This window comes from Arvicanthis niloticus, chromosome 6 (assembly GCF_011762505.2).
Source record: "Arvicanthis niloticus isolate mArvNil1 chromosome 6, mArvNil1.pat.X, whole genome shotgun sequence".
NCBI classification, from domain to species: domain Eukaryota; kingdom Metazoa; phylum Chordata; class Mammalia; order Rodentia; family Muridae; genus Arvicanthis; species Arvicanthis niloticus.
In genome coordinates this window covers 59,193,609-59,206,155 of record NC_047663.1, presented here as the reverse complement: position 1 = coordinate 59,206,155, position 12,547 = coordinate 59,193,609, and the positions used below count along the sequence as shown (strand labels likewise).

The 12,547-nt window shown below is 37.8% G+C and overlaps 1 protein-coding gene across 50 annotated transcripts in view; it reads right to left on the bottom strand.

Moving 5' to 3' along the window:
• Window positions 1–12,547, bottom strand: part of Ncor1 (nuclear receptor corepressor 1) — a 149,926-nt gene that overhangs the window by 85,366 nt on the left and 52,013 nt on the right. For 30 of the 50 annotated variants that reach the window (XM_076936627.1, XM_076936628.1, XM_076936656.1 and 27 more), the window contains 5 exons: window positions 8,474–8,530; window positions 7,853–7,905; window positions 7,486–7,512; window positions 5,464–5,530; window positions 2,528–2,700 (listed from right to left, as the gene is read on the bottom strand). In XM_076936627.1, the coding sequence (XP_076792742.1) occupies window positions 2,528–2,700; window positions 5,464–5,530; window positions 7,486–7,512; window positions 7,853–7,905; window positions 8,474–8,530 (377 nt within the window). The remainder of the gene's footprint in view (window positions 1–2,527; window positions 2,701–5,463; window positions 5,531–7,485; window positions 7,513–7,852; window positions 7,906–8,473; window positions 8,531–12,547) is intronic. The other 20 variants (XM_076936664.1, XM_076936642.1, XM_076936640.1 and 17 more) reach the window with 1 other exon arrangement.

The following is a 12,547-nucleotide window of genomic DNA, read 5'->3' as shown; positions in this document are numbered from 1 at the left end:
TTCCTCCCTCCTCCCTTCAAAATCTCTCTACTGGGTTTTTTTTTTTTGTTTAGTTTTCTGTGTGACCCACTAAGTTCAATTGGTGCTGTCTGAAATGTTGACTGATGTTGGGTTGATCATGTACAAGTCTGTACATAATACAGCTTCTTAAGTTCATTACTAAAATATCTAACTCATATCCATAAGCTAGGACACGGAATGGGACATTTCTCTCTCTCTCTCTCTCTCTCTCTCTCTCTCTCTCTCTCTCTCTCTCTCTCTCTGTCTCTGTGTGTGTGTGTGTGTGTGTGTGTGTGCATGTCTGTAATGCAGGTGTGCCTGTCAACATGTGCAGATATTGGATGTCTCCCTTGATCACTCTTTATTAAGTGGGATTTTTTTTTCTAAACCAATAGAAAGTCAAAAACAAAAAACAAAAACCTGAAATTCAATGAATACTTTCAAGAGTTATTCACGAGTCACTAACAAATTAGCAACAACTTAAATGTTAAGAGACGTAAGTTACATGTTGGACTAGGGATACAGCTCAGCTGGTAAAGTGTTTGCCCTACACGCATCAGGACCTGGGTTTGATCACTAGCACCACAAACAAACAAAAAGGTTATATATTCTAGTTAAAATAGTGCAATGTGTAATAATAATGTATAATGTGTAAAATAGTGCAAATAGTGTAATAGAGAACCTGTATTGAAAAATAAATGACTGATGTCATGTCTATTTTTTGTCTGTATTCTTAATAATGGCAGAGCAAGTTTGGAAAAATACATTGCATATTTCTAAAATATAAGAAAAACTACCAAAAAAGAAAATCAAGTTTAAGATGTTTTTAAGTTTTAAGGGCATTACTGATTGTATTCATACCTATTCTCTAAATGTAAAAGCATATCAGAATACAAAGTGTGGTTCACTCCCAGAATCGGGAAGGCAGAGGCAGATGATCTCTGTAAGACTTAAGCAGACAGATCTCTATAGCAAAGTTTAGGACAGCTGAGGTTACATAAAAAGAGTCTGTCTTTAAAATAAATAAATACATGAGTCAAAAATTATCTACTGATCGGCCCCCCCCCTCAGGACTTTTTTTAAATCTTATTTTTATTGTATGCGCATGAGTGTTTTGCCTACATTGATGTCTGTGTACCATATACATGCCTGGAAACAGCTCAGGCCAGAAGAGTACCAGTAGATCACATGTAACCAAACCTGGGTGCTCTGCAGGAACAGCAAGTACTCTTAACCACAGAGTCATCTTTTCATCTCCATAGAATTTCTTGATTCAATAATCAATTTCATTATGTTTGATTACTAAGGAACATTCAGGTCTGTTCTTATTGTCATTTTGAAGAAAATTAGTACCTTTAAGAATTAAAGGCTTAAGATGAGGGAAAATTTGGCTCAATTGGGAGAGTACTTGCCTAACATGCACAAAGCCCTGGGTTCAATGCCCAGCACTGCATAAAACTAGACATGGTGACACACAAGAACTTGTAATGCCGGCACTTGGAAAGTAGAGGCAGAAGGGTCACAGCCGCATAGTAAAATACCAAGTCAGCCAGGGCTACTGAACTACTCCAGATCCTGTCTCGAAATTTTGGGTGGGGGGGGATTAAAGACCCAGGACCACAAAGATGGCTCAGCAGTTAAAGAGAACTGGCTGCTCTTCCAGAGGACCCAGGTTCAATTCCCAGCACCCACATGAGAGCTCACACTTGGCTATAACCCCAGTTCCAAGGGAATCTAAGGCCTTCTTCTGGTCTTCTTGGCCACCAGTCTTGTACATGGTGCAGACATGCACACATAGAGAGACCCTGTCTCAAAAATGAAAACACCCAGCCCTTACCTGAAGCAGCACTTGGGAGACCAGGACCTGTATCTGGCCTGAGCTGCACAATAGAGGCAGCCCTGCTGGCATGGCCGCAGGAGAGGGCATGAGAGTGAGAGAGCCGGCTCTGCCCCTTGCCTGAAGCACTGGGTGAGCTAGCTGAGGCAGTGCTGGAGAGCCCTTCCTGGCGGTGTGGGTATGGGAAAGCTGTCAGGCTAATTAGCTTAGATACCACCCAGGCCCAGATCCAGGGCTTTCAGTTGGCCTACCCCAACTTCTGCCCCATCAATGAACAGCTAGAGCACTCAAGGGGCTGGTCCTACAGATTCAAAGCTGCAGGATCTCCATGACACAGGGCAACCACAGGATATCCAAAAGGAGTGCCAATGAGGATCCAATATTGATAGTGTAGCAGAAGCCAGAGGTGTTGATCCAGACCAATGGCTCATTTCAATAAACATTTGCAAGCAGAGAAGAGTAGACAAAACAGTATGCTGTGGGACACACTGTGACACACTACAGCTTCCACAATGAGATTTATATTTTCTTTTGGGGGTAAGGGTGAAAGACAGGTACAAAGGGAAGGGGAATGAGAGTGGGAATGAGGTACATGATGTGAAATTCATAAAGAATCAATACAAAGTTAAATAAAAAAACTTTATGTTTTGAAGGAAAAAAATCACAATTACTAAACATCAAACTACATACCGCTGAAATCTTTCTTGCTGTTCTCTTTGTTTTCGAATTTCTGGAAACTGCTTCTCATAGTATTCCCTTGTTTTGCTTTCTTTTGCTTTCCTCCGGGGATTATTTTCTATTCTGTCCACTTTTTTCTCCCATGCTTCCATGAGCTGATCATAACGCTGGCAGATTTTTTGTTCCTATTAAACACCCGTAGCAAATTAGTAACAATTAAACTGAACTCATGATTTGGTAAGCCTAACCCTTTACAATATATTCCATTTCTTAAATTGAAAACAGAAGTGCATTTGGCTTATATGACTCAGCTACTAATGACAATCTGTTCTTGGTCTAACAGGAGAAATGGAGCCATTTCCTTGGATGAACTCGCCAAGAACATGTCCCCAGAGAGTTACTAACCATCACTACTATACAAATTAACACACTCACTGACAACCACGACTAGTAGTGGCTTACCAGCTATTTTTATTTTCCTGATAATATGCCTTGTCAAAAAGAAAGGAAAAAGAAAAACATTTACATAATTTATCATCTAATTCAGTGGTTCTCAACCTTCCTAGTACTGTGACCTTTTAATTCAGTTCCTCATGTTGTGGTGACCCCAACCATAAAATTATTTTCATTGCTACATCCTAACTGTAATTTTACTTATTATGAATCATAATGTAAATAGCTGTGTTTTCCGGCAGTCAGCTTCTGCTGTGAAAGGGGTTGCTAGAGCCCCAGGGGTCACAAGCCACAGGCTGAGAACCACTGTTCCAATCCAGCTTAAAGGCAACTATTAGTATTGTATTGGTACCTATCCAAACTGTCAGAGAAAGCATGCACATTGAACTGTTTCTCTATCATTAGAGATTTTTCACATTTTTTGTTGTTATTGTTAACTAGTCAATTTTTTTTTTTTTTGATAGCACAGAAAAGGATAGAATTAGCTATTTATTCATCACATAAAAAGAAATCTGGTAAAAACATGAAGTCAAGAATTAATATTGTGGTTAAATAAGTGAATTTAAAGGGCAGAAGAACTTTCCATTATGGGTACAGAACGGTGTGAATATCTGATACTGGATAAAGGAAAGTGAGAGGGGCCTTAGTCCCATCCCTGCTAACATTAGTCACCTTAAGAGAGACTGGATAGGAGAGTATTTCTTCCTCACCCCATTCCCTCACCCCTCCTTCCAACATCCATTTGCCTTTTGTGCACTTCACATTTTCTCTCTCTCTTTCCTCCCACCTCCTTAATTCAAGTCAACACCATCATTACCCAAAGTGAAGCAATCATCTAGTAAATGTGGTTCACAACATTTCTGTTGCTTTCCAAAGCAAAGGAGATGGAAGCCAGGGCCTGGCTCATGCCAGGTCAGTGTTCAGATCTTCCCATGCATTCTCACTGTTGCAACCAAATGCAAATTCTTTTGTTGTTTGATACAGGGTTTCCTCTATCTGGAGATGAACTCAAACCCACTAGGTAACTGACCATGACTTGAACTTCTGATCTCCCTGCTCCAACCTACTGAGTGGGGATTATAGGCATGTGATACCATACACTTCATTTGGTACTAGAGATCCAATCCAAGGCTTCATTCATGTTAGGCAAGTACTATACCACTGAGTTACATTTGCAACCCCAGATGTAAACAATTAAAATACAAACCTGAACCTCATATCTCCTCAGTTTAAAGTGATAAGTGCCCTCAGAATGTCATACAAAGTCTTGAAGGTGACCTCCAGGACAGTGTGCCACTGAACTCCAGCCTCCTCATCAGCCTCCCACCTCCCAGCCCGCTCACTCTACACTCAGCAGGCTCTGAGCCTGTCATATTAGATACTTTGGTTAATTTGCTTCCTCTGCTCATGTAGGTTTGCAGTGTATTAACTTTCCTGGTAAGTGGCTCTGCTTGATTTACATCTGCTTTAAACATTCCATTGTACACTCTTGCAGTCAGTTGTGTGCATGAGGTCACATTACAGTCACAATACTGAACCTGCCTACTGGCATATCTGCTCCCTGAGAGCAAAACAATATGGCTACCTTACTTGCTTTTCTGGAATAATACATGGAACATTGTCCACAACTGATAAATATTTATTAAACAAATCAGTAAACAAACAAACTACAATTATTCCGAAGCATGAAAAAGTTTATCTGCCAGTGATTGTATTTCTAGGACTAATTTAGCAAGTTCCACAAATACAATAAAATGAATGAACAAAAAAGTTGGTTTCTCATTTAATATTAGTAAGTTCTTGGGAAGAAAAATATTCAACCCCAGTTATTTAAGATAGTGTCTAAAAGATAAGACTGGTGACTATGAACTACAGACATTTTACACCATATAAAAGCTGCTGTCTCCTGTGCTTTACGGTTGTTAAGCTGTTAGGCCATTAAAAATAACGTAAAGTTCATTTCTCACACAGGTTCAAAGAACTTCATTTCATTAAAAATCAGAACTTAAATGTGTCTGAAAATTAGTATTAGAAAAATAAAGGGTATTTTCTGGAACTTAATTTTTATGATTATAAGCATAAAACTATTAGACAGTGAACTGTGTAATTAACTGAGATACTATTCCAGTTTGAAGACTGAGCAGCTTCTCCTAAGGATGGAAGAGTAATATCTCATTGGCATGACCATAACTTACCGATACTTGTTTGCACCCTAACAGACTGAAAGCACATCATCCTACTTAGCCTTTTTTTTGACTACTCACCATTTTGCCGAATGAAAACATTACACAGATAACTAATGAACTTAATTTGATAACAATGTTAAATGTAGTATTACAATGTCACTAGGATTAGACTCATATTTAAGTCACACACAGAAGTCATAGTCACTTTCTAAGTCAGCGCTTGGCTCGATCGCTAATGGGCAAGTGAGTGCCTGAATGACATGAATGGGAAATCTGTACAAATTTCAGTTAACAAGGATAGGACCTCACCCTTTGTTTTCTTGCATGATTTCTTCTTTTAAAAAATAAAATGAGTTTTTTCCTCATCACCTGGTTTCTAGAAGAGAAAAATATGGTTGCAGAACATTAAGAAAAAGCACAACTTAATGATGTGTTCCCTTTCTCCAGACACTGGAGACAGGCAAACCACTTAAAAATTTATGGTGTAATTAATCTTAATTTATTTTTCACCCTGCAAAATAAAACTCCATAATTTTTCCAATTAGGACTAAAATTCCTGCCATTCTATAACAAGATAATACAGTTAATTTTTAATTCATGAATCTAATTTTAAGACATTATTTTCAAATTATAATTAATGGGTAATTCTTAAGAATTCTGATGATACAAGCATCTTTGAATATACTCTGAGAAAGAGAAGTAAAAGGGAAAAGAAACCTTTAGCAGGTACTTCCCTTGTAAGGAGAATAGACACCAACATATTTACAAAGAGGTGACTTCTGCTCAAAGCAGAAGATTTCTCTTCCACAGATAAGATACAACAGACTCTATGGAGCAACAATCTGACAAGACAGAAAATTTTCTCACATGTCTTAATGTAACGACATCACTTTTTAAGTTGGAAGCACTGTGATCTTCTAAAACAATGTCATGCAGGTTCAAATATATAAATATTTATACCCCGCCTACTTCCAGAAATAAATTCAAGTTGATTATTCAGACATAAATACAAAGCCAATGAAAGTAGAAATAAATTTATGAATTATCTGTCACTCAGGACTAACAATGACACTGGCTTCACTCAAATATTCATAGACAGTAGCTGGCAGTATGACAAAGCAGTCAAAAGACAGGAATTTAAAAGGCACACTTGATATTTCATACAAAGCAAATGTTGGTGAATAGCTACTGAATGATTTTTGCAAATGTATGCATCTCAGCACTTCAAAAGTAACATACAGCAGGACCATCACTACATGCAATTTATTCTTATTGCAATTATATGCTCCTCAAAAATAAAGGCCACCCCATAAATAAAATGTTAAATGTTTACTAAGAATTTAAGTGAAGTCAGCTAGTCAGTAACCCATCTCAGCACAGTCTAACACAGGCAAGTGGAGAACATAAAAGAAATCCAACAGTGAAGCTTTCCAGCTTACATTGAGGGAGAGAAGACAAAACACGAACTGAAGCTTTGGGGGGGTAAATCACTATAAATAGCCAACTAAATTATATCTGGTATCCTCCTTTTAAAAACATTTAAATAGCTAAGTAGTTCTAAATCAAAATGTATTTTATGAGTTCAACCTAATGTCATCCTAAAGGTTCTCAAGACCATGGCAATATCTCACAGAAAAATTCTTAAATATATGACTTTTATTATGAACTACTTACTTAACAGAAATTAAAATTACTAAATTTTAATAGTTGACATGCATACTTCCATGCAAATATATTTGCCACCATTTCTGCAAAGTAGTCAATTATTGTACACAGTCTCAGAATTAAAAGAAAAAATATAGATAATAATGTGCTCATTAGTAACTGTAATAGTAAATAATTATAATGTTCTGGATATACTTTTAAATGCAAATAAATAGAAATATCACATTTTTGTCACCAACTATTAATACTTCACCTAAAATTCTCTAAAAGTATGATAATTAAACAACAATTTTTAAAAAAGCCTATCTAGCTTCTCTTACTTCAATCAGATCAAGAAATTAAGTTCACTTTTCACTTATTTTCTTATTCCAAGATCTGCATCCATAAAAGGCCTGGTACTAGGATGAGCAAGGCAAAGCAAACTACATTCTGGAACAGCCTCCTCACCCACATGAGGGACTGAGCCTTCCAAGGCACCAGGACATTAAATGGCAGAAGGGTCTACAAATACCGTCATTAGCAAGAGTCATGGAAGGGATTTCCCTAGAATAGGGTTTTGAATAATGATAAAATGATCCGTGGCACTTCTACTTTGCAATGGCAGATGTGGCTTGGTGGGGGACGGTGTCATCACTAGTCTTAAATGAAAAAGCTTCATTATCTTACTTCATCATGCGCCTTGCAGGTACTCCACTGAAAAAAACACAAAACAGGAGGCAAAGAATTCAAGCCTCAAGGTAAGCCGTTTCAATGTTAAGTATTCACCTTTTTTTTTTTTTTTTTACTAGCAGATCATAAAACCAGCTAGTTTTATGCAATAATTTATTTCATTTTTTTTTTTGGCCTCGGAAACTCAAATCTGTTACCCCAACCCCCAAAAAGCCAGAGGAAGATAACATATAGTAAAACAACAGCAAATTACACAAATCTAAAACACACCTATAATGTTATAATAATGTCCGCAGATAACAAAAATGATTTCTTTATAGAATATATGTTCTTTAATTGAACTCCAAACATGAGAAGTACTTACGTCTTGATGTTCTCATGGTACACCTTGGTATCTGATGGCTGGTTATAAAGTGGCTATAAAATAAATGACATATTTATGTGTAATGTGTTCTATATAGTTATAGCAACAAAGAAAAAACATTTTAATGTGAGATTACCTAAGTGGACCTATGTCACAGCATCCCAACAAAAGCTGCAGGTGTCAGATTTCCCTGTAATCCTAGCTCCTACTGTTTCTTACCTCAGTAAGGAAGGTTGTAAACCTGTTGTATTTTATGATAAATACGCCTCATCATACTTTTTAATTTAAAAGGCAAAGGAAGATTACACACTGTCCTTATCCTAACAGTATGTTCAGTAAGCTAGTTCACTTCTGTTTTCCTTAGTTACTTCTTCCTCCTACTACCTGAAGGGCTCAAATGGCTGTCCAGACAAACATGCTCAGGATCATGCTTAGGCAAGGGTAACCAAGTTTACTCACAAGTACCTTAAGATTGTAACAAACTGTCTGCCCAACCACATAACATTTATCCAAAAACAAATGGATATTCCATTTATGCCAAGAAAAATTATTTTAAAAAACAAGCAAACAAACAAACAAAAAACCTCATCAACATTAGAAATGAAAACAGGAATTTCTTACCAGTTCAACTTTTGGGCCAAGTCCTTCAAATATTTTATGAGCTTCTTCTGCTTTTTTCTAAGGAGAAAAACACTATTGTAGTGTGTAATTTAAAAATCACATTACCTCAAAGAAACATAACTGCCTATTTGAAAATACTTGCCTAAGACTAGTCTACAGCTGAGGTTACCTTACTTTATGCTGAAACCCTCTCATTTCCTCACTTATCCTAGGGATTGAGACAGAGTTTCATGCATACTAGGAAAGTGTTCTACCACTGAGCTATGATACCTGCATACTCTACTTTAAATTGTCATGGGGTTTTTCTTACCAAATTCAATCAAATCTCTATTCAAAACCAAGTATCTGTAGTGAAAGCAACATCTAAACAATTAAGAAGTTAATAAAACATTAAGAATTTGAGAGCAGGAATAAAATTTAAATTGGGAAATATATCCCAAGTATTTTAAATATTTAATTCATGCTGCTGTTAATAAATGTCTAAAAGTATAAAGTTTCAAAATAAACATGTAATGTTCTTATTTTCTAGTTATAAGGAAACCTACATAATAACTGAAGAACAAAGAAATAGCTAGTTTTACTCCAAACATTACTTGGAGTAAAATAAAAATTTAATCACATATTTAATAAGCCATTTTCAAAAGCAAAATAATTGAAACCAAAGTACCCTGTAACAGGATCTTCTTTGCCATGAACAAAGTAACTGGGCCAGCAAAAAGACATGTGTAAGTTAAAGTGCTTCCCATCAAGAGTGACTTTTTTTTTAACATAAAATCATCCAATTGGACTGGATATGTAGCTCAGTTGATAAAATTACTTACCTAGCCTTAGGCCCTGGGTTTAATTCGTTGTACCACACATATACACACACAAACCTCTCTCACATTTTCATATATTTTTTAGTCTACATCTACACATGGAAGTAATTAATTCATCAAACACATATTGAATGTGTTCTATTGTCAGGCACCTACTAGACTAAGGAAACAATAGGGTAAAAAATAACCAATTCCAGTATAGAAAGAACATCCCCTAAAGACTCAGAGAGAAAACAGTACTTGAGCTGGATGTTAAAGAAGAAGTGTCCTTCACATGTAAGACAAACACTAATGGAACACTGGAAACCTCTGGTAGGAAGGGAGGTTTCTGGTAAAGGTTAGATAGTGCCAGAGAAATGGCTCAGTGGTAAAAGCACTTGATGAATAAGCCTAGAGACCTGAATCAGGTCCCAAGAATCCATGGAAGGAGAGAGATCTGATTGCACAGTTGCCCTCAGCCCAGCATTTCTTTCTTCTGTGCCATGTTCTGTGGCAAACCATCCAGTCTAAATATAAACTATTTCTACAATCTTCTCCATTACATATTAACAACCATTATCTTATGTATTTTTATTCTAAAACTGGAGCACCTACAAATATTTTGGGAATGTATAACTGAACAGAGATAAAGCAACTCAAACTGGTTTTTTTGTTTTGTTTTGTTTTTTGTTTTTCAAGACAGGGTTTCTCTGTGTAGCCCTGGCTGTCCTGGAACTCACTCTGTAGACCAGGCTGGCCTCAAACTCAGAAATCCGCCTGCCTCTGCCTCCCAAGTGCTGGGATTAAAGGCGTGCGCCACCACCGCCTGGCCAAACTGTTTTTAAAAAAAAAAACAAAAAAAAAAAAAAAAACAAAAAAAAAAAAAAAAAAAAAAAACCCACCATAGTTCAGGAGAATAGTTCATTTAGAGAGAAAACGAGCTTAAGTCTGAAGTTTAAACATGAAGCAAGGTAACTTTTCTCTCATGACGCCAGATTTAAAGGTCTCCTTTTAGGCAGTTTTCTTCCCCACAACAACTTTGTAAATAAAGGAAAGATTTCTTAAACATGATAATGGTGTCTATTATTTCAGACAAAATGAGCGTAATTCCCAAAGTACTGAGACTGCCACTGTAGTCACCAAGATGCTCAAATCTGTGGTGGCCAGCCCTTCCTTTCTGCCCCAGCCTATGGCTGCAGTAAGACGTTGCCCCAAAACCCAAGGAGCTGTCAAAAAACAGTGGTTCCTGTGAAAATGGAGGTGCCATATCTTCTCAGCCTACAACTTTCACAGGAGCTGTGCAGTGGCTACACCTTTCCTGCCTCAGCCTACTGCCTTCTTGAGGAGATGTGCACAGCAGGGACACCTTCTTTCTTGCCTTAGCTTACAGCCTTGGTGAAACACCACTGCCGGAGTTGTCCACAGTGGCAGCACCTCCTCTCCAGCATCCCCTAGAGATGGAGCCTCAGTAAAAGCCAGTTGGGGACTTGCATCAGGCCCTAATCCATGGAGCTGATGCAAGGAAAAGTGGGTAAAGAAAACCCACCAATCCCTGAACAGGAAAACCCACCAAACCCTGAGCTCTTTGAGCTCTCCAAACTCAGGACTTGAAATCCTACCAATCCTCAATCTGGAAATCTCTGCACTGAAAATCTCCACTCCCCCAAAAATATAGGCCTTTGTTCAATTTTCTGCTGCCCAACTCCTGAGAGCAGAAGGCAGACATCCCTGGATTCATCCCTCCACACCCTGGGCCTTCCAATAAATCTCTCACATGAGATGTCCTGCCTGGTGTGACATTCTCATTGGAAGAAGCAATGAAGAAGAGAAGTGAAGGAAGGGCACGGCTGAGGCTCCTGAGCTTCTCAGCTCAGGTGGGGATACCTTCCCTACAGAGTTGAATGCCTTTGCTGAGGAGGCATCCTCAGAACTGTGTGGTTCCTGAACTCCCCCGTCTCAGAATGCCCTTCCACCGGGATACCTTCTCCCATCAGACCTGTATGTTTACATGGCTTCTGAGTCCCAAGATACCCTTCCATCTGAGCAGAAAGAAGCACTTACAGCCACTACACAAGGAATAAGTGAAAGATATACTTCTGTTACCATGGCATACTTCTGTCCTATGGCATAAGGACAGATAAGGTTGTTCACTTTAAAAAGCTGTGGAAACAGTGCAAATCTTACAAAAGGTAGCATGGTAAAGACAGCACCCCAGAGCTGGCAGAGATACCCAGAGGAGCTTCCTTCCACTACACTAGGAGCACCTGCCATGATTATAGAACTACAGAAGAACAACTAAACTAGTAGTAGGGTATATCAAGAAAGCATGAGTCAAGAGCATTCTCCACACATGAAAAAAAAAAAAAATTCAATGTAGGAAACTACTAAGTCTCATACTGAGACATCAAGTTTGGCTATTCTTAGTTTGTAAAAGTAACAAGAAACCAAAAGGAAATGATCAAGACAGAAAGGATCTAAAAGAAGTTTCAGGTTTGATGATGGGTATTAAGAAAAATTTATCTCACTATCTAATAAAACCATTTATATAAATAAAAATACAAATTAAGTTCTCTATCAGATCTTAATAATTTTCAGTCTTCACATCCCGATTAGGGAACTACAACATTCACTAATTTAGAATTGTTTAGTGTGTATAATAGTTTATTTTAAAATGTAACAAGTATCACTGAATCCATTTTACTTTAAAATAAACTAAGACTAAAATCTTATACATTAAAACAAGTTTAGTTGTCTATCAGCTCCACTCTCTTGGTTTAACACAGAGGTCAAAATCTGGCCAGGAAGGTCACTAGCCCTAGTAATGTAGTCCTATAGGGTATCTCCTTTTTGTTTGGTTTTCGAAGCAGAGTCTCTCTTTGTAGCCCTGGCTGTCCTGGAACTTGCCCTATAGACCAGGCTGGCCTCCAACTTAGAGATCCACTTGCCTGTGCCTCCTGAGTGCTGGGATTAAAGGTGTGTGCTACCACCACCAGACTCTGAAGGGTATTTCTTAAAAACCAGAAGTATACCATAAAACTTCTCCTTTCCCTCTTCTCAAACAAAGGGCAAACTGTCTATTCTAAGCTACAGCCTTCCTCTAGGTATGGCATGAGATGATACTTACCACTCTTTTCCCTTACTGTCTTCCAGCTTCATTAGATGCATCTTCATGTAGCTTACTCTGCCCATTCAATAAACTGTACCCATTCTAAGCCCAATCAATTAAGAATTAATTGCCTATACCTGAACCAGCATATGACATTTACCACACAGAAGT